The sequence below is a fragment of the Grampus griseus genome (genome assembly GCF_964374135.1).
Source record: "Grampus griseus genome assembly, chromosome: 2".
NCBI lineage: Eukaryota > Metazoa > Chordata > Mammalia > Artiodactyla > Delphinidae > Grampus > Grampus griseus.
The window spans coordinates 146855634-146883601 of NC_139018.1; the positions used below are offsets into that span (position 1 = coordinate 146855634).

The 27968-nt window shown below is 49.8% G+C and overlaps 1 protein-coding gene across 5 annotated transcripts in view; it reads left to right on the top strand.

Annotated features, from left to right (window-relative positions):
- PCSK6 (proprotein convertase subtilisin/kexin type 6) overlaps positions 1 to 27968 on the top strand; it is a gene marked incomplete at its 5' end in the record, with an annotated part of 190494 nt that overhangs the window by 150822 nt on the left and 11704 nt on the right. For 2 of the 5 annotated variants that reach the window (XM_082649011.1, XM_082649013.1), the window contains 5 exons: positions 18274 to 18453; positions 18599 to 18637; positions 21980 to 22082; positions 23019 to 23215; positions 25006 to 25093. In XM_082649011.1, coding sequence (XP_082505137.1) covers positions 18274 to 18453; positions 18599 to 18637; positions 21980 to 22082; positions 23019 to 23215; positions 25006 to 25093 — 607 coding nt within the window. Of the gene's footprint in view, positions 1 to 7650; positions 7735 to 18273; positions 18454 to 18598; positions 18638 to 21979; positions 22083 to 23018; positions 23216 to 25005; positions 25094 to 27968 lie in introns of all 5 variants that reach the window. The other 3 variants (XM_082649010.1, XM_082649012.1, XM_082649014.1) reach the window with 3 other exon arrangements.

The window sequence follows — 27968 nt, forward strand, 5'->3', positions numbered from 1 at the left end:
TAAGGTGGATACGTTCAATTGTGACCCAGGCTCAAACCTTACAAAGTGCTCTGCCCCCAACCCCAAAACTCCTTTTTATCCCAATAGCCAGCCCCCCTGAGCAGAGCCTTGGTCCCTCCCCAAGGACCAGACAGCACAATCAGGAGCTCTTATTTCATTGGTTTATTTCTTTCCAAGACCCACTTGGAGGAGTAAGGTCTAATCGCCACTGGTTTAACTTCTTATTTACTAAATCAAACTACTTTTTTTTTTTCTTTACTAAGTCTTACTAATCAGTAAACAGTCATCATTTGAATTCTCAATATGCTAAAAAGTCATTTTTCCAAGGGGGATAATTAAAACAGTATTTGATATAAAAAATTCCATACACAGGCAGACACCTTCTTCATCTCAAATCCCATGGTTAGATGATTGCAAACAGAGGTTTATACCGTTATAGCCTTAATATGTAAGGAATCACTAAGAAGTCTCACAGATCACTAAGAAATATGTGAAGCATCCCACTAGAAAAATAGGCAAAGAGCTTGAAAGAGCAATTCATGAAGAAAAATGACAACCAGTAAACAAAAGCTGTTTAATCTTTGCAGTAATAGAAGAAAGTACAAATTAAAACAGAAACAGGAAGGTGAATATCAGGATAACAAGCAAACAAGCGGAAGTTCCGGGGATTACAAAACAAAACCGAGAATGTGCCTGGCCTTCTGCAGGTAGGACCACAGCATGATCTGGTATAGAGAGCCTGAATATAGACGTAAAAAGGCCTGGGTCCCGGTTCCAGCTCCACCAACTACTGCCTAGGAGACCTTGTGAGTGATAATAACTCCCTTGTGGGCATGTTTGGGCACCTGATGGGAATGAATGTTTCCAGCATGACCTGGCACGGGATGGGTTGTCACGGAAGCTCAGTCCCTTTTCCCCCGCTTCTCATATGTATAGGTTCTAACCGCAGCCTTTGGGAACTGGTCCATTTTCCTTCCGGGAAAGCTCCAGCCCAGAGGGAACAGGTAGAGACCTGCCTCCACACCTTTGAAGAAGATTAAACTGGCTGTGATTCTGGAGAGCCCAGGAATTTGGAAACAACAGAATCCAGGGGTGCTGTGCTGAGGACATGCTGGGTTGCCATCCAGCCAGTTCTTTCAAGTTTGGAGCTCAGCAGGTCCATTTCTATCCTTTCTTCTTCTTAAGCAACATTTTTTCCAAACAAGAGCAAAAATTTGCTCACAGCTTGGTTTTGAAACTGCTGTGAGCAGATAATACACGGCAAACTGCCCTGGCCCTGAGCGGCTCTGTGTGCATGCAGTGAGCCCTGGGGCAGAGCCATGTAAGATGTTCCCACACGTCTTGGCTTTCTTTGGAGCTGGCCCAGAGCACCTGACTCCACCGGCTCCCTTCCGTGGAATCCCATCTTTGGGTTTCTCCTTCCCCCAAACCTGAAAGGTGAAGCCGGGGCAAGATCAAAGAGGTCCAGGCAGCATGTGGTGTGTTTGCCAAAACGTGCGAGTAAAGCTGCAGGGGCCCAGGTGAGTTACGAAGCTGGAACCTGCGCCCCATTCACGCTGACCTGACTGAGAGGAGGCAGAGTCTGTGAGAAGCGGGTGGCGAGAGGGAGACCAGGCTCCGCAGAGCCCGGAGTCGGACGCAGCATTCAGGCCTGGGGACCCTGCGTGGGGTGAGCCCAGAGCAGAGCCTGGCAGGTGTGATCTGAGTTCCTGCCAGGCCACTTTCTGGCCTGGTTCTGGAACCTCTCAGCCTCCCTTCCTGCACACGTGTGATGCGAATAATAGTATCTGCATCACAGGCCTGGGTGAGGTCCAAATGTAGATTTTATACGAACAGGTACTTGGTGAGGAATTCTGAGGTTTTAGGGTTATGAGCTGAAACATCTAAAGCACTGACTGATAACTCTCAGTGTTATGCTCTCTCTTCTGTGTCACGTTCTGCATTCCCCCTTGAATGGAAGGGAAGGGACCAAAGAAAGCCCAGGGAAGTCATTCTTTTCGAACTTTACTTGTGGTAGTTCATGCCTTCTGCATTGAATCCTGTGTGTTGATTACACTTTACTCCTTACATCTCACACCGCACCCGCCGTGTGCTCCCCAGGTTGCCTCGGCCCCGCTGCCTTGGGGCCTCGCCTCTTGACCAATGGAGAGGTCTGTCCCCACGTCAGCTCCCTCAGCCTCCACCGAGGTGAAGCCTCAGCTAGGGCATAGCTACCTTGTTCCCGCACAGGTAGGAGCTGCATTGGCCAGAGGGGGCCAATCCAACCCAAGAGGACATGAGGAGGCTGTAACTTTTCTCTCCACTTCCAAGTGACATGTGAAATCCAGGCTTCCCGGTGTCGACTGAAAAAAAAAAATGCACAACCTAAAGGTTGAGAGTTATGTTTTATTTGGCTGGCAGAGCTGAGGACTTAAGCCCGGAACGTAGCCTCGCAGATAGCTCTGAGGGACTGCTCCAAAGAGGCAAGGGGGAAGCCAGGATGTACAGGAGTTTTTGCAACGAAGTAGTCAAAACATCAGAAGACTATTGTCAATTAAAGAAAACCAGGGACTTCCCTGGCAGTCCAGTGGTTAAGACTTCGCCTTCCAATGCAGGGGGTGTAGGTTCGATCCCTGGCCAGGGAGCTAAGATCCCACATGCCTCGAGCCAAAACAACAAAACATAAAACAGAAGCAATATTGTAAAAAATTCAATAAAGACTTTAAAAATAGTCCACATCCAAAAAAAAAAATCTTTAAAAGAAAACCAGACATCTCAAGTTAAGGAATTTAGTGCTATTCTGTGTACAGAAAGAGGCAAGATTCTGGGCTCCCTGAAGTCATTCCTTTGATATGCTCCTCAGCTATCTGGGGCCAGTATCCTGCTTTTCTCCATCCTGTGTCCCCTTACGGTGCACTGTTGGGAGTGGCTGCAGTGGCCGAGGGCAGTGGGCAGCCCCTTTGTCTCCATCTGAGTTTCCTCAGGGCTCACGTCAGGGTGGCTGTAATGTGATGGCTTGATGGCTGCAACATCCTTTGTTCACTGATACGGCAGGTGATATTTTAGTTCACACCAGCATCTAGCCACCTGGAGGGGCAGGTAGCACGCCTGGGAGTGCACGGGAGGTTTGCCCAGGGAGAGCCGAGAGAGAGGCCTACGTCCTTCCCACATGCCCCACAAGGCCCATTCGGAAGACCTCCCCTGGCCTAGCAACCTGCTGCTTTGGTGTGAAGTTGCAGCCAGCTTGGTACTTGTTTCCCCCTTCCCGGCCGCCCCTCCTCCACACTCCTGTTGCCCCAGGACTGCACCTCCCCGTGAAGCCTCAGCCCCTGGGCTTTGGCGCAGTGCTTGCTCTCTAGAGAATGTTGCCTAAAGCATGTGGTCAGTGGAGACTAAGTGTGCACTTCAGTAATCCCTGTGAACTACTGCGAGGGGTGGGTCATCACGGGCATCCCATCAGAACTGGTTGGGTGTGATTCTGCACTACAGGAAGTGCGGGACGTGGTCTCTCCTCTCTCCCCGGCGCTCAGCCCTTTGAACATGGCTATAATAAGCAGGTGTTGAATGATGGAGTGAATGTAGGCACCCGCAGCCCTGAACCTTGTTTAAATCAAGAGCTCATATAATTTGAATCAACTGTTTTCAGCTATGCACACTCAGTAACCCGTTTAATAATCAGTTAAAAGAGGTAGAAATTAGTCTCTCCGGTGTGACTGTTCCTTCCCTTTTTGCGTCATAAAACGTTCCATGGTTTCTTGCGTTGACTTTAAAAAATGCAGAACGTGAGACCTGTTGTATTGGGGGCAAAATGAGGACTGCAGCCCAGGAGACAGTGTTTCTGATAACTCTGAGAAACTGCTCTGACGGGGCGAGGGGGGAGCCAGGATATATAGGAATTTTGCAACAAAGAGCAGGTAATTGGGAAAGTCAAAAAATTACTGTTAAATAAAGAAAGCCAGATATCTCAAGTTAAGGAATTCAGTGCTTTTCTGTGTATGGGAAGATGCAAGAGTCTGGGCTCACTGAAATCATTCCTTTGATGTGCACCTCAGCTATCTGGAGCCAGTATCCTGTATTTTCACATCCTGAGTTTCCTTAGGGCTCACCGCAGGGAGTGGCTGCGGTCTGATGGCTGCTAGATGGCAAGTATTCTTTTCAGCCCTGCGTTTCCTCAGGGCTCACTGACTCACGTTGGAGGGCTGCAGTCATTGATGACTGTGACATCCTGTGTTTATTGATATGGCGGGAAATATTCCATTTATAAATATACCATTTATCCCTTGATTTCTGTTCAGTAGCTCTTTCATACACTGCCTCCTCCTGAGAGCATAGCTGTTCTCATTTTCTTGCTGGTGTTACTGACCACGGTTGAATTGACATCTGCTTTGAGCTAGACTTCACTTCCAAAAGAAGAATGGAGATTTTGCAATCTGTGTTTGATGGCTCAATTTATCTCGTACTGGCAGCTTAGATTTCAAGCATGTGCCTTCTGTGCTGGCTTCCGAGTTTGTCACTAAGCTCTCATTTCTGGAAAGTGTGATTATGGAGAATCGCTCCCGCTTCCTGGAAAGAACTGAGGACTCCGGGAGGTTTCCAGGCACCATACACACGGTTGTCCAAAAGTTCCATGTTTTACCCCATTTGCTTCGAAAGGACTCAGTGTTTCAGTTGGTCTCGTTGCCTCCCTTCTGGTCTTTCAGGGGATTGTTATAGTGGTGCTGTTGCCCAAAGTCTCCTAGTTCAGGAGAAAAGGAAGCATGATACCCTGCTTGTTCAGGTGCACGTACGTGAGTCGTGGCTTTGTTCATCACCCTATGTCTCGCCTGGTCGTGGATGTAACAAAGAGATGAGTTTCTTCTTTAATATTTCATTTTTGCAAATAAAATACAAAATGTTGATGAAGGTGAAAAAGAAAATGTATGGGAAGAGGAAGAACTCTCTTGAAACCCCTTCCTCAGGTTCTCCACTGTTGCATCAGGTACAAAGGTGCACCTGCACTGGTCAGCATTCTGGCAGCCAGATCCCCCCCACCCCCTGTGCCAAGAATATGTAAGTGCATTTAATGTTTGAACATTTGACTTTGTTATTTTCAGAAGCACATCATGTTCAATATGTCTATCTTTCCACTTGGTGTTTTCTCGTCTTGACGTTTTACTGCGTTCTAACCGTGCTGCGTACATAACTTTGTATTTCTTTCTGTTAATTGCATATCAAGCGCTTTTTCATGTCATTTTATATCCTTTGTGAGTAGCATTTTATGTATTTTTATAATAGTTCACCAAGTAGAAATACCATCATTTATTTAGGCATCCCTCTATCGTTGGGACGCATAGATTGTTTTCTGGGGGTTTTGCTATTATAAACAGACAACTTAGCACAGAAAGCTTTCTCCTAAATTTAAAATTATTTTCTTGGGATCGTTCACCGGAAGTAAAATTACTAGGACAAATAAGCGGTGGAAACCACAAATATACCTACACTGGATACATTTTACTAATTTGCTTTTCAAAATGGTTGAACCAACATACAACTTCATCAGGCACAAGTAGGCAGTCATTTGCCAGCTCTCGAGGAGATAAATGATATCTTTCCTTAATTTGCGTTGTGATAATTACTAAGGAGGGTGAACACTTTTCCAAATGTTTGTGTACAAAGTGTGTGTGTGTGTTTTTAATTGCCCTTTCTCCTTTTTTCCAGAGGATAGTCAGTATTGTTATTAAGCTAATAGGTACTCCATGTAAAATACAAATGTAATAACCCTTTCTGGGTCATAGCTCCTATAAATATTTTTTCTGGTCTGTTATTTGACTTATATATATTTTTAAGATAATCTTAAATTTCTTCTCCAGAGTTTTGGTAATTCTTTTTTTTATTCCCAGTTTGCTTGTGATTTGATTTTTTTCAGAATCTGTTTGATTTGGGGTTTTTTTTTAGTATAAGGTAAATATTTTTCATAAATTGCTAACGAATTACCCCAGAACAAAGATAAAATCGAAATGTTAAGAGATGTTGTAGGCTTCTGCATCTGGCAACAGAAAGACCAAGAATGGGACAACTAGCAAAACAACTAAAATATACAAAACAAGTTGTGAAAATAAGTCCAGCCGTATTGATAGTTTCAATAAAGGTAGATTGCTTCATTTAGAAGACAAAGATTGTCAGATTAGATTTTTTACATGTGTTTGCTGTTGTGCCGGGCATATTTTGATTTACTTACCAGACCCCTGTCCACTCCTGTCTGCCCCACTCTGACTGAGCCTGGTCTATCCACAGACTCTCTGCCTGTGGCTGGTGGTGGAGTTCAGCCAGGGGGAAACTCCAGCAGGAGAATGGAAAGAGGAAGGAGATGATTTTTTCAGAGTTATTTATCCCTCCAGCATCCCTCAGGGTCACAGCCCCACCCTCCCCTTGACGTAGACTCTTGTACACTTATGGGCTAAACACCCCTTCTGTTTCTAGCCCCGGGGAACTCCATCATCCCTTGTGGCTCTGTTTTGCTCTGCTGACACCTCTGTAAATAGTCTCTTTATTAAAGCCTTATTGGATTATCCTAGTTTAATTATGCTGTCTTCTTCCTGCTTGGACAGACTGATGGAACTATATGTAAGAACAATACCTAAAATATAAGAAAACTGCAAAGTTAAAAATAAGGTGGATGGGAAAAGATAGACCAAGCAAATGCTAACCAAAGAAAGCTGATGTAGTTACGTTAACATCAGACAAACAGAAATGTTATGGTGAAAAGCAATCCCAAAGCTGAAGAGAGTCACTGCGCGTTGATAAAAGATTTGGTTCAATTCTAACTTGGCCTCGAAATATATAATGCAAAAATTTGTTAAAGCTCCAAAGAGAGAAAGACAGACTCACACACAAGGTGGGAGATTTAGCATACCTCAAATATATTTGGTAGACAAAATAGCAAAAATCAGTAGGAAGAGAAGATTTGAACTTCACAGTTGACAATTTAGGTCTAACTAATGGACCTACACCCAACAACCAAAGAATGCACTCGCCTTTCAATCGCAGGTGGATTATTCTTGAAAATTGGCCACGTAGTAGACCATTTGGCAAACTTCAGAGTGTTTCCAAGGACTGGTAGTATATAAGCCCTGTCCTCTGAGATTACAGGTAAGAAATCAAAATTTAAAAGATAACTAGAAAAAGCCCATACATTTGATAGTTGAAAAACACTTCTAAACAACTCAAGTGTCAAAGGAAAATAATCATAATTTAATAGGGAGGGACTTCCCTGGTGGCACAGTGGTTAAGAATCCACCTGCCAATGCAGGGGACACAGGTTCGAGCCCTGGTCTGGGAAGATCCCACATGCTACGGAGCGACTAAGCCCACGTGCCACAGCTACTGAGCCTGCGCTCTAGAACCTGTGATACACAACTACTGAGCCCGTGTGCCACAACTACTGAAGCCCATGCGCCTAGAGCCTGTGCTCCACAAGAGAAGCCACCACAATGAGAAGCCCACACACCACAATGAAGAGTATCCCCCGCCTGCTGAAACTACAGAAAGCCCGTGTGCAGCAGCAAACACCCAGTGCAGACAAAAATAAATAAATAAAATAAATAAATTTATTTTTAAAAAAGGATAATAATAATAATTTAATAGGGAATCTTTGGAACTGGATGATAATAAAAATACTGCATATCCAAACAGGTAATGCAGGTGAAGTAGAGATGAGAGAGGAATGTACGTTCCCAACTGCATGTGTTAGAAAAGAAGAAAGGCTAAAGATTGATGGTAGGTGCTTTGTGTCCACCTAGAGGGGTGGGATAGGGAGGGTGGGAGGGAGACGCAAGAGGGAGGAGTTATGGAGATGTATGTATATGTATAGCTGATACACTTTGTTTTACACCAGAAACTAACACGATATTGTAAAGCAATTATACTCCAATAAAGAGGTTAAAAAGAAAAAAGATTGATCGTAGAAAATGACCAGTAACATAAACTCAAAGAAAGCAGAAAAAAGGAATTTTTAAACTAGCAGAAATCAATGAAATAGAAAACAAACGTATGTAGAGAGAATTGACAAAATCCCTAAGTTGGTCCTTTGAAGACACTAATAAAATTGATAAACCTCTGGGAAGACTGGTCAAGGAGAAAACTGAGAATATAGTTGACCCTTGGACAGCACAGGTTTGAACTGCGCAGGCCCACTTAGATGCAGTTTTTTTTTTTTTTTTTTTTTTTTGAGTAAATAAGAACTACAGTCCAACACAGTCTGTGGTTGGTTGAATCCGCAGATGCAGGGCTGGCTGTAAAGTTATAGATGGGGGTTGGCACCCCAGACACCTGCGTTGTTCAAGGGTCATCTGTATATAATTTCACGAATGAAAAAGTAGAATGTTATTATAGATCCTATATACATCAAAGTTATTATAAGAAGATATTATAAACAACTTTGTGACCAAAATGTTAAGTGAAATGACCAAAAATAATGTAACAGCAAAATTGACACAAGAAGAAACAAAAATTGAAATTGTGTGATTAAAGAAATTGATTCTATAATTTAAAAGAAAACTCAGGGCTGGATAGATGCACTGGCAGATTCTACTAAACATTTAAATGGAAGAAATGTAATGTCAGTATTCCACGGACTCTTCCAGACAGTAGAAAAAGAGAGAAAAAGAGTCCCCAGTTTGTTTGATGAAGCCTGAGTATCCTTGATACCAACTCCCGACAGCCCACTATGAGAATGGAGACTTTTCAGCCAGTGTCACTTGGGAACATAAATAGGAAAATCCCAAGTTCAATATTAACAAATTAAATCCAACAGTATTTTTTAAAAGTTCCTCTTTTTCCTGTCTTTTTTGAATTAAATATTTTTGAATATTCCATCTTATTTCCTTTAGGATTTTTAGCCTATTTTGTGATTGTCGCTGTAGACTTGGAGTTAATAGTCCTCCCCACTTTCTGCTGTAGTTGTGTGCTATATGTAACTTCTGTACATATTACAAACTCCATCTTGCAGGCATATTTTTGCTTTAAAGACGGTCATTGTCTTTTATAGAAATGAAGAGAGAGAGAAAAAAAGCTACTCTTTTATATTTACCTACATGGTCACCATTTCTGGTACTCTGTTCTTTCCTGTAGATCCAGATTCTCATCTGTGACCATTTTCCTTCTATCTGAAGAACTTCCTTCACCATTTCTTATCATGCTGGTCTGCTGGCCATGAATTTGCTCTGCTTGGATTTATTCCAAAATATCTTTATTTCAACCCATCTTCAGTTTGTTTTTAAAAATAGGTTTATTTATTGACACACTGATTTTGACTCTGCTTAGAGGACGTCATTGTGATGGTGCTGTGACTCCACCCATTTTTTAAAATTTATTTATTTATTTTTGGCTGTATTGGGTTTTTACTGCTGTGTGTGGGCTTTCTCAAGTTGTGGTGAGCAGGGGCTACTCTTTGTTGTGGTGTGCAGGCTTCTCATTGCGGTAGCTTCTCTTGTTACAGGGCACAGGCTCTAGGTGCACGGGCTTCAATAGTTGGGGCACATGGGCTTCAGTAGTTGGGGCACGCGGGCTCTAGAGCACAGGCTCAGTAGTTGTGGTGCACGGGCTTAGTTGCTCCGCGGCATGTGGGATCTTCCCAGACCAGGGCTCAAACCCGTGTCCCCTGTGTTGGCGGGTGGATTCTTAACCACTGTGCCACCAGAGAAGTCCTCCACCCATTTTTGAATGGCTATTTTCTCTAGATATTGAATTCTAGGTTGGCAGTATTTTTTGTTTATTTATTTTTGGCTGCATTGGGTCTTCGTTGCTGCATGCGGGCTTTCTCTAGTTGTGGCAGGCGGGGACTACTCTTCGTTGTGGTGCATAGGTTTCTCATTGTGGTGGCTTCTCTTTTTGCAGAGCACAGGCTCTAGGCGCACGGGCTTCAGTAGTTGTGGCTCGTGGGCTCTAGAGCGCAGGCTCAGTAGTTGTGGCACACAGGCTTAGTTGCTCCATGGCATGTGGGATCTTCCCGGACCAGGGCTCAAACCCGTGTCCCCTGCATTGGCAGGCAGATTCTTAACCACTGCACCACCAGAGAAGCCCTATTTTTTTTTTTTCATTTCAGCACTTTAAAGATATTACATTTTCTTCTTATCTCCATTGTTTCTGGTGGGAAGTGCTTGCATTTACTATGAAAACAAACGTTGTTTACATCTAAGCTATCTAGCGTGCAAGGATAACATTTCCTTTCTCATTTTGTTCAGGCTAGCAAGTTTGCCAAATATAAAATCAATAAACCAAAAGTGCGTTTTCACATTTCAGCATGCAGAACTTCTAATCATTCTAAGTGCCTCACTGCTAAATATAGAAGGACCTCCACACATTCGAGAAGATTATGCAACATTAGAACAGACACAAACCCTGAAGAGAATAAACTTGGAGGTTAAGAGGGAATTCAGGCAGGAAAAGCACAACAACACAGCAAAACTTCAAAAAAAACTATAGTTGGTGTCCCAAGGTAGAAAACCAAGTAGGGAAAAGGCCAGTTCTTCCCTCCTGTGCTTCTCTCCTGTGTGTCTCCTTTATTGTTAACACAGAACTCTTCACTTCTGGTACTTCTAGTCACCAAATGTGTGGGGTTTTCCCCCCACAGCAAACAATTCTCTGCGGCACCATCTGGGTGTCCTCCGATGCACCTCAATTCCGGCACCACCTACCCGGGGACAGAGTCAGGCCCCACAGGCTAAGGGCTCAGTCCCACAAGACTGTCCCCCGCACACATACACACACTTCGGACACCAGTTGTAAGCCTGGGTTATCACCTGTGCTTTTGACCGACTGCCCCGTAGATCTAAAGACCCCCTCCTTGGGTTCAGTTAATTTGCTAGAGCTGCTCACAAAACTCAAGGAAACACTTGCTTACATTTACCAGTTTATTAAAGGCTGTGATAAAACGGTACAGGTGAACAGCCAGAGGAGGAGATACACAGGGTCTGTGAGGGTCCCTAGTGCAGGAACCTCTGTCCTTGTGGAGTTGGGATGCATCACCCTCCTGGGTGGATGTCTTCACCCACCTAGCAGCTCCCTGAACCCCATGCTATTGGGAATTGACAAGGGTTTTAGGAGCCCTGTGCCAGGAACGGGGGGTCGAGACCAATATATAATTTCTATTATCTCATAGGTATCCTCAGGGAAGATAAAGTATTTCAGTGCTGAAATAAGAACAGGATGCTGCATTTTAAAAAGGAACCTTGGGAGGACCAGATAAATGACTTGAAATTTTAAAATATGAGGCAAAAATTAGAAAGGCAAGAGATAGGTTGGAGGAGGAAACCTCCCAGAAAATGAAGAGGGAGTGGGGTGGGCATGTGGAGGATAGTGTAAGAGAAAGGATTCTCGATGTCCTGGGTAAGAAGGCATTGGACGATGGCTAGAATTCAGGAGCTTGGACAGAGCACGTGAGCATTTACCCTAGAAGGGCCCCCTCGGAGCCTGACAAGAGGCTGAGTCTCGGGCAGGACGCGGAAAGGTGGAGAGGGTGGGGGGAAGGACCGCTGTCCCGTTATAGCCCGTGTAGCAGACTCTGTCTTTTCAAACCGTTAATTTATTACTTTGAACTAACTGAAGAATGTTGAAAGATGGTATTTTAGTGTTCTCTATCTCACCCTGTAGGTGCCATTAAGAAAAGTGAGGTTTTGTGTGTTGCCAGACTGTACAAGTGATTGTTCCTTACCTGATATGTGTGTTTCCACACTTCACCCAAAGAAACATTGGAGCTTGGGATTCTGAGATACTCCTTCTGGCACTGAAAATACCATTTTGAAGGGTTTTTATGGCTACAAGATCATAGAGAAGATTCTCCCATCTGCCCGGCTTTACTTCCGGCTCTGGAGGTGTGCACGCATGTGTGTATGTGTGCATGTCCATAGGGGACACATACCTGTGTGCACTCTTCCTTCTTCTTTTCTAGGCCATTTCCTAAATTCTATCTTCCTACCTCTTGCTTGCCATAATGTGGACTTAAAGCACATTTATAACTATGTTAAATTCATTGAGTAAAGGTTGATATTTCTGTGAGTGTATAATAGTTCATATAATGGCTTTATTGAAATATAATTCACACAGCATAAAATTCACCCTTTTAAAGCATCCTTGTATATTTTTATAAACAGAAGGAGTAGTGCCTTTTTTATCCCTTTACCCAAACCTCTGCATTAAACTTTGTAAACAGGTTACCTGGACCTCAGAAGGAAAAGGCTTCCCCTGGAGTGTTATTTAGACTGAAACATATTTCTTGATTATAGGCTTCTCTTTCTTTACTGTGTTTCGACTAAAGAATTTCTCCCTGCATGTTGTAAATGTTGTGGGGGGGGAGAATTAATAAATTCTTTATAGTTAATAGCTTCTCTTATGGCCAAAGAAAACCCAGGAATTCAAAAGTATTAGCTCAGAGTCCTTAATCTAACAAAAACTTTCCCCTGCTCCTAGCCGGTTTGTCTCCAATTGTAAATTCCCCTCTCAAGGATTTTTAACGCTTAATTCAAAATGCTGGAAGAGAAAAGCTTCATTAGTGCTGGCACTTTCTTATTGGCAAATTCAACCTCAGTCTTCCCTTAATTCTCGTTCTTTCTTTGAATAGGAATAATCCTGTTTGTTCATTACAAATTCAATTCATTGAGGGGGAAATGCATTGAAGATGGTGAATGATGATAAAGCCATTTATCGGCAGCCTCTGGGGCATTAGCTAGGATTATCCTCTGCCTCTCACAAGCAGTGCTGGCCCTGAGTGTTTAAGCAGGTGGATTTGCCATTCTTTCTTCTAGGGGCTCAGGAATCTGATGGAGAGAAAGCCAGGGAATTTGGATTTGGGCATCTTTTCAGACCTCTTCCAGGAAACTAAGGAATGAATGGTACTAGTTGGGTTTTGTAAGGGTAAACTTGAACAGGCATGCTGACGTCTTGACTAGTAACCAATACACTCTTGTTAAACGCTTTGTCCAAAGCAGACCAACATTCCGGAGTCCTCCCACCTCTGGATGGCAGTTCTGTGGAGTGTGGACTGGGTCTCTGGTCTGGTGTAGCCCTGGATCGTTCTTCTTCTGCTTCTTCCTTGGTTCTTCCCTCCAGGTGTCTCATCTCCTCAAAGCGAGGGCAGGCTCTAGGCACGGTGAGCGTGGTGGGACCTGGTCCTCGCGTGGGCTGGACCCTTGGGTCGTGGATAAGTGTTGACTCAGCGAGAGGAGAGGACCACCCTAAAGCCTAGAGCCCAGAGATGCGTGTTCCTGTGCATCTCTGCCTTACTCTGTGATGCCAAGTCACTGGTGTCTGATCCTTCTGACTCGCCCCAGGTGGGACAGCGGGTTGGAGGTGGGCTGTATACCAGGTGGGCTTCTTCCCAGGTGCGCTGTGGTCTCTCACCTGGCAGTTTCTGAATCAAGCCTCATGAGATGCCAGACTCCATGAAGGGGTTATTGGGCCCCTTAACATTATGTGTCAAGCGCCTTCACAATATTGTATTCTCTCCGGGGAATCTACCTGGGGAGAGTAGTTCAGATGCAGCAAGTGATATTTCCTGCAAACTCATGTATGAAAGCAAAAATGAAAAGGAAACTGAAACACATGTTCTGTTATAACCTATTATGAGAGATTGGTTACGAAAATGCTTATATTCATACAGTGAAATAGTTTGCTGATATTTTAAGATATCATTATATTAATTTAGCAAACATTTATTGAGCACACATCCCAGAAACTTGCCACACGCTGAGGCCAGTATGCCACGTAAGAAAGGCACATTCCTGCCCACGTGACACCTCTGGTCTGATGAAGGGGAGAAGACAATAAACGGGTGCATAAATAATTTCTGGATGTGATTAACATGATGCTGAGTTAGAGAAGAAAGAGAAATTGCTGCCCTGCGTGATTTCAACTATGTGAAAAACAAACACGCATAGAAAATAGCCAAGAGGAGAATATGCCACACAAGTTAGAGGTGATTTTTATTTTCTTATTTGTTTCAGTATTTAATAATCATCCCTCTATTATAACTAGGAAAAAATAACTTAAAAAGAGAATTGCAGGGCTTCCCTGGTGACGCAGTGGTTGAGAGTCCACCTGCCGATGCAGGGGACATGGGTTCGTGCCCCGGTCTGGGAAGATCCCACGTGCTGCGGAGTGGCTGGGCCCGTGAGCCATGGCCGCTGAGCCTGCGCGTCCGGAGCCTGTGCTCCGCAACAGGAGAGGCCACAACAGTGAAAGGCCCGCATACCACAAAAAAAAAAAAGAGAGAATTGCACTTCAAATTATGCCATATACTGGAATACTTGTTTTCATGTCTTATGAAGGCAAAAAAAACAGACTCCCTTGGTAGAAGTAAAAAGAGCATGTTCACCTTTAAGTACAAAAAAAAAGGAGGAAAATGTCTCTAGAATCACCACTATCTAAACCTTACCCTCAGGTCAGGTTGTCTGCACGGAACCTTTTAGGACAGGGGAGGTCTCCTTCCCTCCTCCTGCCGTCTCCCTGCCGCTCTTTCCTCTGTGCTCCTAACTCACCAGCACGGCACCTGGGCCCTCAGAGGCTCTAGTGAATATCTCTTGCAGATGGAGAGAAGGAACAGAAATTTAAACCAAGTATGAGCAACCACCTTCTTGGTCCACTTGTAAATCTTGGGTACAAACGTGGCAGAAGTGCACTTTTTTTTTTTTTTTTTTTTGCGGTACGCGGGCCTCTCACTGTTGTGGCCTCTCCCGTTGCGGAGCACAGGCTCCGGACGCGCAGGCTCAGCGGCCACGGCTCACGGGCCTAGCCGCTCCGTGGCATGTGGGATCTTCCCGGACGGGGCACGAACCCATGTCCCCTGCATCAGCAGGCGGACTCTCAACCACTGCGCCACCAGGGAAGCCCCAAAAGTGCACTTTTAATGCATCTTCGAAGTTTCATCACTTGTCCCCGGCAAATATTCCTGGCAAATTTCTGAATTTATAAATTGCTTCCAATTTTATCACATCAGAAAGGTGTCAAGCTCTTAATCATCTGAAAAGAAGCTCAGCTTCTTGTGTCAATAAGAGAAATGCAAAGTGAACTTCTCTGAATTGTCAGATTGTCCATCCAAAGCTGTGAGGAAGCAGGTATGTTGGTATATTCCTGGCAGGGGTGTGATATGACCAGACCCCATGGAGGGCAGTTTGGCAATGTCTGTCAAAATGACAAATTCACATCCTTTTTGATCCCTGCCCCTCCCCCACACCATTCTACTTTTAGAAATGTAGACTACAGATACACTTACACATGTGAAATGATATGCTCCTTAGATTTTATTTAACAAACTCTGTGCAACAGCTCCCATATGACAGTCACTGTTCTAAATCTCTTACCATCATTAAAGTCATTTAATTTAATCCCCCAAGCTACTCTACGAGGTAGATATTATTATTATTATCCCCACTTTACAGATGAGGAAACTGAAGAACAGAGAGATTAAGTACTTTGCCCGAGGCCACACAGCTGGTAGGTGGCAGAGCCAGGATTCAAACCCAGACTGTGCAGCTCCAGGGTCCTTGCTATGCCAACCTCAACAGGTACCTCCTCGTGTGACCACAGTTTTGGCACTGTTTGTAATTGCAAACATTTGGAAACAATTTACGTGCCTGTCAAGAGGGGATTGTTAAGTAAGTGACGCGATAGATACCTCTCTGATTCAGTGATGGAAAGATGACCAAGGTGCATTTTAATGGAAAAAGAAAAGTGCAGAAGGTGCTCCCAGGTGTGTTGGTAAAGGGGACAGGGCAGAGTATGTGCTTGTATTTGCTTGGATAAGAATAAAATACCACCAGAAGGGTGCTCAAGAAACGGAACCGGTTGCCATGGAGAGAGATGGGGAAGCAGCTGGAGGGGGACTTCCACTGTGTTCCCTTTTATACTTGTAGATTTTGAGCCATTCACATTTGTTGATTATTTGGAAATGTAAATCAAAAGCCCTGAGTACCACAGCTTTTTCATGTTTTTTTTTCCCTTGACCATATAACCAATTTGTTTCTAGATTTTTAAATTAAACTCAATTTTTAAAATTCATGTGTGTGAAAGGTAATATAATATATGCCATGGTTTGCTTGTTTTTTTAATCAAACAATCCAGAAGAGAAAACAATAAAAATGCAGTCTCTCTTCCATTCCTGAACCCCAGCCTCCCGTCCCGGGCCCCTCCTGCAAGACAGCTCCGACTGCTGGCTTCTTGGAATTTTTTCTTTTCTTTTCAGCTTTATTGAGATATAATTGACATGTAGCACTGATACGTGTAAGGCATACAGCATAATGACTTACACATATTGGGAAATGATTGCCCCAATAAGTTTCGTTAATATCCATCATCTCTTATAGACACACACAAAGAAAGAGGAAAAAAACTAGGTTTTTTTCCTTGTGATGAGAACTCGTAGGATCTGCTCCCTGGTTTCTTGGAATTCATTCTGCTCTCCCCGCTCACCCAGGGCGTGTGCCGATCCTGAGCTTGGATCAGCCCCTCTTCTCTTGTTTGTCCTACCAAAACTCTATCCGAAAATAAGAATCTAATTTTAGTGATGAGGCCTTTGGTGGGTGTTTTTGGAGACATCATATAGGATTGAAATAAATCCCGATTCAAATTATAGCTCACGGAGCCCTTGTTCCCTGCCCTGTAGTTATTATGCTCCCCCTTAATGACAGTTCATCACTCAGCAGTTCAAATGTCCAGAGCCTCTGTGGTTTTGAAATGTAGCTTTAATTTGATCCCCGGGAGTTGAGAACGGATGATCGTTCATAGACAGGCCCTGTGTTTGCTGCACCTGCACCCATGTGAAGTATCAATACTTCTCCTGTAAGCGTCGCTCACTGCGTTAGGGAAATGGCCACGGAAAGAGGCCGGCCCTTTGGAGACCATGTCCTGGGAGACAGCTCAGGACGGTTCTTTTTTTTTATTTTGCGGTACACGGGCCTTTCACTGTTGTGGCCTCTCCCATTGCGGAGCACAGGCTCCGGACGCGCAGGCTCAGCGGCCATGGCTCACGGGCCCAGCCGCTTCGTGGCATGTGGGATCTTCCCGGACTGGGGCACGAACCCGTGTCTCCTGCATCGGCAGGCAGACTCTCAACCACTGCGCCACCAGGGGAGCCCCAGGACGGTTCTTTTAAGTCGAAGGACCCACATCCTTCAATCCTGGCCAGGCCAGGAGAGGCCCAAGCAGTGCAGGGCCTGACTTGGGGGCTTCGGAGGCTGCAGGCTTTCAGGACCTGGGGCCTTAGTTGGCCAGGATGATGGTTAAAAAGAAACGGTGCTGCTCTGTGCCCCGCCGTGGGACAGAACCGATTCGTGTTGGGTTGATCCACTTCTCAATAAACCCTGAGGGGCTGGGGCAGCCGGAGCCATTAGCACAAGCCACATGTCCTCCGGCAGGTCACACTGGCCTTCGGCCCCTCGCCTGAGTGAGTGACAGCAGTGACCTCCCCGACATGGTCACACAGTCCCAAACGCTGGGCACACCGTGGTGAGAAGGGAAGCCGGCCCATGGCCCATGGTCACGTCCAACCCGGCCCTTGTGTGCTTTATTGCATCAGGGATCCTGCCTGGACGTTGCAGGCCAGGTCTCCCTTCTGTTCTCACCTGAGGGTACTGAGCAGCATGGGCCTCGCTCCCTGGTGGAGGCGGCGGTTGTGGGGGGGGGGGCGCCTGCTGCCCCTGCCCCATCCCTGTGCACAGCCGGCTGCTCTCCCATGAGCCTCTGTCCTCCCCCCACACCCAGACCAGCGTGGGTGCCAGGCATCCTCCCGTTTCTGAGGAGGTCCTCCCCACACCCAGCCTCGGTGGACATTTGGGTTTGTGCCACCCGCCAAACTTGCCCATCTGCCCTGGACTAACTGGGATGGAAGGAGCCCAAGACGCAGGATGGAGCATCCAAAAAGCAGGACTCCTCAGCGTAACCCAGTTACCACATTTGGGGACAATGGGACAAGGCTGAGTGCCAGGCCCCGCCCCAGATCCACCCACTGGATGTTCCAAGATGGGGAGGGGGCTGCTGCCCATCATGGGGGTGGGGGCTAATGAGGGGAGGCTGTGCCGAGACCCAGGGGCGGAGACTGTGGCCTGGGCAGGAGGTGGGTCCCTGGTCCCCAGATGACGAGGAGGGGAAGATGCTGGGCTCAGAGCCCTGCTGTCGGGGGGAGGGCTCGGGAACCTGAGCCCGGCAGGGCCAGGCACTTCCGTGGGTGACAGAGGCCCCCGGCCAGACCAAGGGGCCAGAGCACATCAAGGGCTTCCCGAAGGAGGCTCTTGACCCTCGGGTGAGTCTGGGTCCGGTGCCTTCCAGGGAAGTTGAAAGAGTGGAGCCTCATCCTGTATGGCACGGCCCAGCACCCCTATACCACCTTCAGCGCCCATCAGTCTCGCTCCCGGATGCTGGAGCTCTCAGCCCTAGAGCCAGAGCCACCCAAGGCCGCCCTGTCACCGTCCCAGGCCGAGGTTCCCGAGGACGAAGAGGACTACACAGGTAATGAACCTGAGGCCAGGGGAGATGCTCATTTTTCCAGTGTAGCTCTTGAAACGCGGGCTGTTCCCGGCGGAAGGCGGGGCTAGGGTTGTAGGCCTTCCTCTTTCCTGGGAGTCGTAATAATGATGGTAATTTGCACTCACAGCTCCTCCCTCCCATGGCTCTCCTAATATTTTACAGACCAGTAAGTATGCTTCAAACCAGTAAGTACTCGCCAACCTTCCCAGGCCGGGAATAGAGGTTCCCTATGCCCAACCAGAACAGGGACTTGCCGCCTGGCTAGTGACACTCCTCTGGGGCGCCCCCTTTTCATCAGAGGCCCCCGTCTTCAGTCTCAGCCTCCTGACCCTCTCCCTAGTCCATCCACTTTCAGTCCTTGTGACCAGAATGTGGGAAGGACCAGGGTGCTACCGGGAGCCCGGGACGGTTGGGCTGAGTGAGCACAGCCAGGAGTTGCTGGCAGTGGAGATCTTGACCCGCCCAGGGGCCTGGGAGAAAGACCCAGCACAGGGTCTCAGACCTGATGTCAGAGGACACTGATGCTGCAGGAAGCAGCTCAAGCCTCTCACAGGAAGTAAAGATGCCTCGTTGCAGATCCTCTTCCTCCTGCTGCGCCCCTGCAGGGTGGCCCTGGGCTCTGGGCCTGCAGCGCTCCACGCTGAGAGCTGGGGCAGCATGCAGAGGACGTTCCCAGCTGCCGGGCTGGGCACAGTTTCGGTCAGCGAGCTAGGTGGCAAGCTCTTCCTTTCTCTCTGAACCATCCCAGTGATTTGTGAGAAACGGAGCCTTTCTGGTTGGGCATACTTTCCTTAGCTAAATGTTACAGCTACTCGATAAATGATGGGTGAGATCTAAGAATATTGATGCTTTGAGTTATCTAATAGCTTCTGAAGAAAAAAAGTAACAAAATGGGAAGCTCCACCAATACAGATCAAGCATAAATTATGGCCGATTCAATTTTAAACTACTTCTACCGTGCCTTTAAAATGGAGCATTGAATTATGTATGGACTAATCTGCTCTGTTTCCCCCTGTGATTTATAAACTGTGGCAAGATTCAGTAATTATTAATAAAGGACTGATTTTTTTCCCCCCCTTAAAATCTGCTATGACTCTAACCTCACACTGTCCTGGAATCTCACTCTAACTGTTCTGCAGCCCAGGCCACTCAGTCCTTCCCAAGCCTGGCCCAGGTGGTTAGAGGGGTCTCTGGGACTAAGGTGTGTTTCCGACACTTGGGGAAGTTCCGTGCAATCTCAGGGGCAAGTGGGGCGGGTGCACCAGTCACAGCAGGAAAGAGCGAGAGAGGGGAAGGGGGCAGGAGGGGTGTGGCGTGGAGGGAGAGGAGGAGAGGGTTTCAGGGGGAGGGGGAGCAGTGTGGAGGAGCATCTCGTTGGTGCCCTGGGGGGAGCCCTCCGAGTCACAGACAAACAAGCCCAGGTGCAGAAGCCCAGGGACAGAGAGTGCTGGGTAGGGGAGACTTTGAGGTGGGGCGATGATTCTCGAAGACTTTCTAAATATTTATTTATTTATTTGGTTGCGTCTGGTCTTCGTTGCAGCAGGTGGGCTCCTTAGTTGCAGCACGTGGGCTCCTTAGTTGCCAGCAGGCGGGCTCCTTAGTTGTGGCATGCAAACTCTTAGTTGCGGCACATATGTGGGATCTAGTTCCCTGACCAGGTATCGAACCCAGGACCCCCCACATTGGGAGCGCGGATTCTTAACCACTGCGCCACCGGGGAAGTCCCTGTTGATGCTTTCTGTGGAGCTTCATGCACAGCTGAGGGGTGAACTGGCAGGGGAGGCTGCATGCCTTTCGGAGGCGGAGCTGGTCATACAGACAGTGGGGGTGGGGGGCGTGGGGCCCCACCCTCTGTCCGGCAGCGGGGGCGCCAAGCAGCACTGTGATGGGGGCACGCAGGTGGAGGGCCAGCTCTCCCCGGGACAAGGAGTAAAGGGGAGGAGGTGAGTGAGGGCCGGAGAGGGGAGTCCAGCTGCCCATGGACAGTAAGGATCCCAGGACGGAAGGGGAGCGGGGCTCCTGGGGGGGCTCAGGGGTGTGACAGGCGCCTCGCCAGAGCCATCTGGCCAGCTGCCCTGTGAAGGGGTCAGCTGTGAGGTGGACACGAGTAGGGGACGCTCTCAGCCACTGTCACCACAAGTGGATTGGGATGAGGCGAACAAGGACCAAGTCAAATGAGAATCGATCCCCAAATCGAGTGAGCCTGGGGCCTGGGAAGGGGTGGGGGCACCTTGTGCTCCAGCACGACCCCAGCGCCCTCCCCCACCCAGACCACAAGGAGCGTCTAGTGCATCCCCAGGGATGCACGCGGCTCTGAAAGGGGTTCACGGGGGGACCCACAGTGAGAACCTTGGAAATGTCAGCAGCGGTAAACCTTCAGGGAGGGAAGCCAAATACAGCTGAGTCTAACACTGGGAAGGTCTGGAGGCCCTTTAAAGAGGAATGAAGAGGGCTTTGTACCCCTCAGCAAAGACCCATTGTGGGTGGCAGAGAATGGGGACTTTTGTCTTTCCCTCACGTCCCCAGGAAACTCTGGTGGCTGGCAAGACACCTCTTCTTTGCTTCTGAACTCACTCCCCACCCCCTCCAACAACTAAAACCTTGTAGAAGGTTGTTTTTTCTTCCACAGCCTCAAAAACTTGCATAACGCCCCGCCGGACCCCTCCCTCCCCACATGGGGAGGCTTTCCAGAACCATCTCCCAGAGGAGGAAGAGCGTCGGGGGCCAAGGGAGGTGGGGGTCCCAGCACAGCATCGGCCCTGGCCCCCAGATGAGGAGGACACCTGTGGAGGGGCCGCCCGGCCTGAGGGCAAGAGCCAGTCAAACTGGGCTCTTCCCCGAGGCGCAGGTGGAGGGGAGACCTAGGACAGGGCGCCCGATGGGGTCCCCCAGCTCCTGCGTTTTTCTCCGTCGCTTTGACAACACCACACAGGCTTCCAGAGTTAGAATTTGGGGATCGAGGGAAGACAGGATGCCCCCCTCTGAGGGTGAGAGAGAGGGGAGCTGAAAAGGGCTCAGCTCCCGCCCACCCCAGACCCACCAGGGTCATGGAAACCCACCTGCCTCCTTCACCGCGTGTGAGGGACGTGGCGCATTCTGTTCCAGCCTCTCCCGCTTAATTTCCGTCGGATCTTCATGCTTTCCTTCACGATGGAAATCAGAGTTGGTGGCTGGTCCAGCATTGTAGCTCCGCTGCAGGGGAGGACGCTGCATGCGGCTGTCCCCTGCCCCTCCCGCCCCGCCATGGCTGCTCCTCTAGAACCTCACAATGCCCGCCTTCACCCACCCGGGTCCTCACCCACCACCGGCTGTCCTGCCTGTCTCGAGTCATCAGACCCTCTGACACTGGAGCCCAGAGCCAGGCTTGGCTCCCAGCTGCGGCGGGTCCCACAGGGGTGGGTGCTCTGGCCCAGCAGGGGCCTGTGAGACCCGGACATGGGGTCCTAGGAGACTGGACGTGATTGAGAAAACATCTCTATGGGTGAAAGGAAATGCTTGTTTCTTTAAGGTGTGTGCCATCCGGAGTGTGGTGACAAAGGCTGTGATGGCCCTAACGCAGACCAGTGCTTGAACTGTGTCCACTTCAGCCTGGGGAGCGTCAAGACCAGCAGGTAAAGGGCTGGGCTTCCCCTGCGTGTCCTGGAGACGCCCAGCGTCCCGCTAAGGTGGCCAAGCTGTGTTCTCCACCCCCGCAGCCTGGCAGTATACTTAGGAATTAACCAAACACCCCGGAAAGGAGATCACCCTGAGGGTCACTGCTGGGGAATTTTATGTTTTGGTAACCTTTTATTCTCATCTCATAAATAACTGGTGACCATGAGAACTCAGAGGCCGTGGCATTGTTTTGTCTGTGCTTATAAACTTTTTTCTCTCCATTTTGCTAAACAAAAATGGGTCGTATTGAGCATGACAACCACTTGGGAACTGCAGACAAACGTCATCTTAAGGGCCAGTACTGTTCTAAAAGTCAGCACAGTCGGCCGTGAATGAGAAGCCCCCAGCCCTGAGCGCCGGGTAGGGGTGCAGCCCTCCTGGGGAGCACACACCCACCAGGGCTCTGGCAGGGGTGCGGCTGGGACTCTCACGGTGTCCCCGGGGCCCAGACACAGCCGCAACCTCCCTGCGCTGGGCGAAGACATTTGTTCTGCTGGCTGGGCACAGCCTGGAGACCACTCACTGCCCGTGGGCACTGTCAGTGGGGTTTTGCCGGAGCTGAACGTTCCAAAAGTCAGATACCGTCGTGGTGTTGCCCAAGGAAGCCAAGCACAACCTGCGAGTGCCCCCGCCCCCCTCGGGAAAACTTTGAAAGGGCAGGAGTCCCAGGTTCCCATGGAAGCCCTCAGCCCTCCCCTGCATCAGGAACTTCTCAGGGGCATTAATGGTTTACCTCTGCCCTGGGGCCTGTGTTTCCTCAGAGTCTGCTGACAGGGAGGCAGCTAAGGCTTCCCTCCCAGCCAGCTGCCCTGCCTTGGCCTGACCCTCGTGCTGCCGGGTAGGCGTGGGGCTGGGGGCCAGTAGGAAAGTCCTCTCCCGATCTGCTCCCACAGGAAGTGCGTGAGCGTGTGCCCCTTGGGCTACTTTGGGGACATGGCAGCCCGCCGCTGCCGCCGCTGCCACAAGGGGTGCGAGACCTGCTCCGGCCGGGGCCCCACCCAGTGCCTGTCTTGCCGCCGCGGGTTCTACCACCATCAGGAGGTGAACACCTGTGTGACCTTCTGTCCCGCTGGATTTTATGCTGATGAAAGTAAGTGTGTGTCCCCGGGCCTAGAAATGAGGAGTCAGCCCCGCTCTGGGCTGGGGCCCCCTCTCCTGGGAGAATTTTCCCCACCTTCTGCTTCCTGTGTACTCTATCCTGAGAAAGGACCCTTAACAGGAGGGAGGGAGAGAGGATGAAATCAAAGCCCTCGGACCCTGTTAGTGGATAGCAGTTCACACCCAAAACCTGGCCAGGGTGGTTCAAAGTGACTCAGAAATGGATCCCCCGTAGTCTGGGGTTGTCACACTTCTGTAGGTCAGTGTCCATTATTCAGGATGGACAGGGAGGTAGCTTGAGCCAGTGGCTCTCAGGCTCAGACCGATTTCAGACGTCCAAACAGAAAGGCTTCCGGGTAGGCCCTGCGGTCTCTCTTGGAGCAGTGGATGTGGGCGCTGGGCGGGGTGCGGGACCCAGCACTCGCTTGTGGCCTTGGTGGTTGAAACTGGGTGAAAGCCCCTCCCAGCAAGAGCCGCTAAGCTGAAACTGGGGTTTGATGCCAGGGAGGTCTGCGGGTCTCCACGAATGAAGAGGAGCCTGCTGCCGGGCATAACTGGGCTCAGGAGGACAGGTTGTTCTTGGCTGTGCACTTCACATAGTGACCACACTCCCAAGAGGTGGGCGACGCTTTCCTCACCTTGCAGGTGGGGAAGTGAAGCCGAGCGAGGCCAAAGGGCCCACAGCTAGCAATGACCCAGTGAACTCAGAGCAGCACAGGCGTCCTGCCATCCTGCCTGTCCTGGGAAGTGGAGTGGTTGGGCTCTGGGGCCGGGACCTCATGCCAAGGTTTGAACACTCACCTCAGCCTGGAAGAGGCCAAAGAGAGGGCTTGGGTTAAATTGATGGAGGACAGTTTTCAGATGACGTGTTGGCTGTTGTGCAGGGAGGGGGCAGCGCTTCCCAGAGCTCGCCTCTGGCCCGCATCCTGCAGGAGGTGTTCCATCACAGCGTTGCTCTCACTCCTCTGGGGAAGGAGCCAGGGATCCTTAAGGACATATAAAGCCATGGAATAACCACACTCTTTAGAGGGGACACAGAGTCATGCAAGACACGTTTCACAGGCTTTGCAAACACCTGCCCTGGGCTGCAACCAGACCTGTTTTCGGGGTAGAGGCTCCTCCATCCCTACCCCCCACCCCACCCCTGGGCAAAAACCAGCCACCTCGGTCACCCTGAGAGTCACCCCCAGACGCCCTCGCTGAGCCCCTGCAGCGTGTGTGTGATGCCACCTGTGGGGCCCCGAGCACAGGGTGGTGCTGACCGGGTGCCAGGTTGAGTGACCTGGGTAATCACCGAGACCCAGGGCTTCCGCAAGGTGTGGTGGGTGTCAGAGATTCATGTCTGTGCAGGTGACCGCCAACGTGTCAGTAAAGACGCCTGTGAGGGCCCTGGGTGGGTGGGGTCACTCAGAGGAACCCTCAGGCCCCACCGGTCACACTTAGGAAGACTGGCACCTCGCTAAACTCTGCTCTGCTGGCTCCAGTCCCGGGGGAAGATGCAGGACTAGAGCATGTTTCCTCTGGAAAGGGCCCACCTCCAAGCCTCAAGGTCGTGTGAGGACTTCACTCCGGAAAAGAGGTGCGAGGCCTGTGACCTGACACCTGGGCACGCGGTCTCCTCATGCCTCTGGCGGTCGGTCACTGTGTCACCTGTCTAGAGACCACGCCGGTGACGGCCGTTCCATCAGCCCCGCCTTGGAACACCCGAGTCTCGTTCGCCCGGGTTTGATCCACATCCACTCTTCCCACCTCTTCTCTTTTCCTCCTCTTATTTTTCTCCAGATCAGAAAAACTGCCTTAAATGCCACCCAAGCTGTAAGAAGTGCATGGATGAACCAGAGAAATGTACTGTCTGTAAAGAAGGATTCAGGTAAGACCCTCCCTTCAGACCTGAGGCGCGGCCGTGGGTATATGCTGGTATAAGTGTCTGTCATTGATTTACCAAGTGTTTGCCTCCTTTTCCCAAAAGCTAAAATTTCAGAGGCCCAAAGCCTTTCAGGATACAGATTCTGAGTCAAAATCAGATTTCCACTTAGAGATCGGTGTTTATGATAGAAAGTCAGAGGATGGGGAAAATGTCTACATTTTATGCAACATTTGGAGAATTGGTAAGAGCGAGAGTGGATCCTCTCATAGAAAGTAGGGCTGGCGGCTGGAAGGGTAGGGAGTTCTAACAAAGCACAGAGCTCCCTTTCTTAGGCACCGAGCCCTACTCACTCCAGTTTCCTTCCCAGTCTGGATGACTGAGGGAAGGGCAGAGGGGGCTCGCTCTCTGGAGATACTCTGTAAATTCCTGGTTTGCCCGGCTCCACCAAGCTCAGCCCACGCCTCCTTTAAAAGCATCTGACCGAGCTAATGATTTTTTACTAGAATATTTTGGAATGTTGGTGTAGCCTGTTTACTGCCAGCAAATATACATTACTTCTTCCTTGAAGTTATCATCTAGAAGCTTAGAAATCATTCTGTGCAAAATTGTGCTGTGGACCCTCCTGCGATCCAATCTTGAACCAGGGCCTGCACTTTAAGGAAGAAAGGGACGGGTCAGCGAGGGCAGTGAGCAGGGGCGGGGCCAGGGGGCATCACCGGATTCTTGTTAAAATGCAGGTGCTGGGCTTCCCTGGTGGTGCAGTGGTTGGGAGTCCGCCTGCCGACGCAGGGGACGCGGGTTCGTGCCCCAGTCCGGGAAGATCCCACATGCCACGGAGCGGCTGGGCCCGTGAGCCATGGCCGCTGAGCCTGTGCGTCCGGAGCCTGTGCTCCGCAACGGGAGAGGCCGCAGCAGTGAGAGGCCTGCGTACCGCAAAAAAAAAAAAAAAAAAAAAATGCAGGTGCTGACCCAGCAGCTCTGTGACTCTGTGTTTCTACCTGGCCCCCAGGGGACAAGGATGCTGCCGTTCCTGCAGCCTCCCCTCCCCTCAAATTCAACCCCCCAGGGTTGAATTCTTTTGCAGTAAGGAGTGAAGGAAGAAAACCAGCATTTTACTCCAGCTGCTCTCACCAACACTGCCTCATTTAATCTTCACAGCAACCTATGACGTATGTGACACATATGGCATTCTTCTTCACATCTTACTAACGGGGAGAGGAACAGTTTACGGGAGCAGCATGACTAAGGTTCCCCAAGCCCGTCCCACCCCCTCCAGATCAGGGGATCGGAGAGAAGAGGGTCCACTGCCCCACGCTCCTGGGAGTCGGGGGAGGGAAGGGGGACAGGACCCCAGAGTCGCACGTCATGCCCGTTCTCTGACCCAGGGAGCTGGACGAGGCAGGATGAGGAGTGGAGGAGTGACATGTGGAGGAAGGGGAGCCTCAGAAGGGAAAGGCGGAGAGGTTCAGCTGGCCGCCACTGGGGCCTGGGAGCTCGGCTGTGGGGACCCTCCTGCAGGGCCCCCCACCCAGGCTGGAGACTCAGGGTGTCAGTGAGAGGCACTGTGTTTCCAGCTCCCTGGAGCCTGTTTCCCAGTGGGGTGTGCTGGAGGGGGTGGTTCATCCCTGCTCCTGTGGGTCAGGTAGGGGAGAGGAGGTCAGATGCTCAGGCCAGGAGCTGTGTCCTAGGGAGAAAATGCCTCTCAGGCAGCAGCCCCCCAGGTGGAGGCAGCGGTGCAGCCGTGACGAGCAGTCAGAGAGGACTGTGGACACTGAAACATCATCAGCCGTAATCCACAGAAAGCTTCCTTTTATTGCCCAATATCCTCTTTAGCTGTGGCTTCAAATCATCGGTCCCACTGAAGCAGTGAGGGCGGCCGAGCCGTGCGTCCATCTCTTTAGGCTGGGAACATCCATTAGTAAAGACTTGACTGAACAGCTGGGAGCCAGGACGAGAGGGAGCCCTGGGGTCGGCCTCCGCCTTGATACAGAGATGCTTTCAGCCCCACCGACGTCCCCCCCACCAAGCGCAGGAGCCTCTGGCTCTCACAGACCCTGCGGCATGTGTTTGATGTGTCAGGCAGCAGATCCATCTACAACATGTGCAGCAGTGAGCTTGGGAACTGAAGCAGCCGTGGCAGCCAACACCCATTCATACTGCTGGGTGCCCGACACCTGCCAGGGGTCTGTCCTCAAAGTAACCTGACCACGCAGGAGCCTTGGTGGACAGCTGAGGGGACGGAGGGGCAGGAAGCTTGGTTGGCCTGCCCGGGGTAGGGGCTGCACGGCTGGGAAGGGGCAGAGGGTCTGCTCCAGAAGCCGTGCGCTCACTGCCTGGCCAAGCGAGGTGAGAGAGGAAGGCCAGAGCCACAGCAGGCAGGGCTGCTAGGTCCCAGGAGCAGATTTTATCTCGGGTTCATTGTGAAGCACAGAAGGTTTCCAGCAAGGGCGAGGCAGGAGCCCACTGGGACTCAGGGTCAATCTTGCTGCCACCCCCCCTCACGCATCACAGATGCCAAGGCTTCACCCAGGGCTGCGCCCAGTGAGACCGAGCCAGTGGGGTGACCCACCCGTGCTCGAGTTCTCCTCGTGGGCCTTGGGTTCTAGCGTGATTGGTGTCAGTGAAGAGAAGGTGTCACAGAGCAGAAGAGCACAGAAGGCGTGGAGGGCACAGCCTCCCGCACAGGGACCGAGGCCACGGGGCTTTGGGAAGGAGCTTCGGGACCACCGGCCACCAGAAGGCGGAGACTCTGCTTCCAGGCCCGGGTGTCCCTTCCAGCCGGCCTCAAGATGCTGCAGGACAGCTTTGCCGCTTTCATTAGTTCAGAACCTTAAGTGACTCCGAGAGCTGTACTTAGCAACCTTCAGTTCCTCTCATG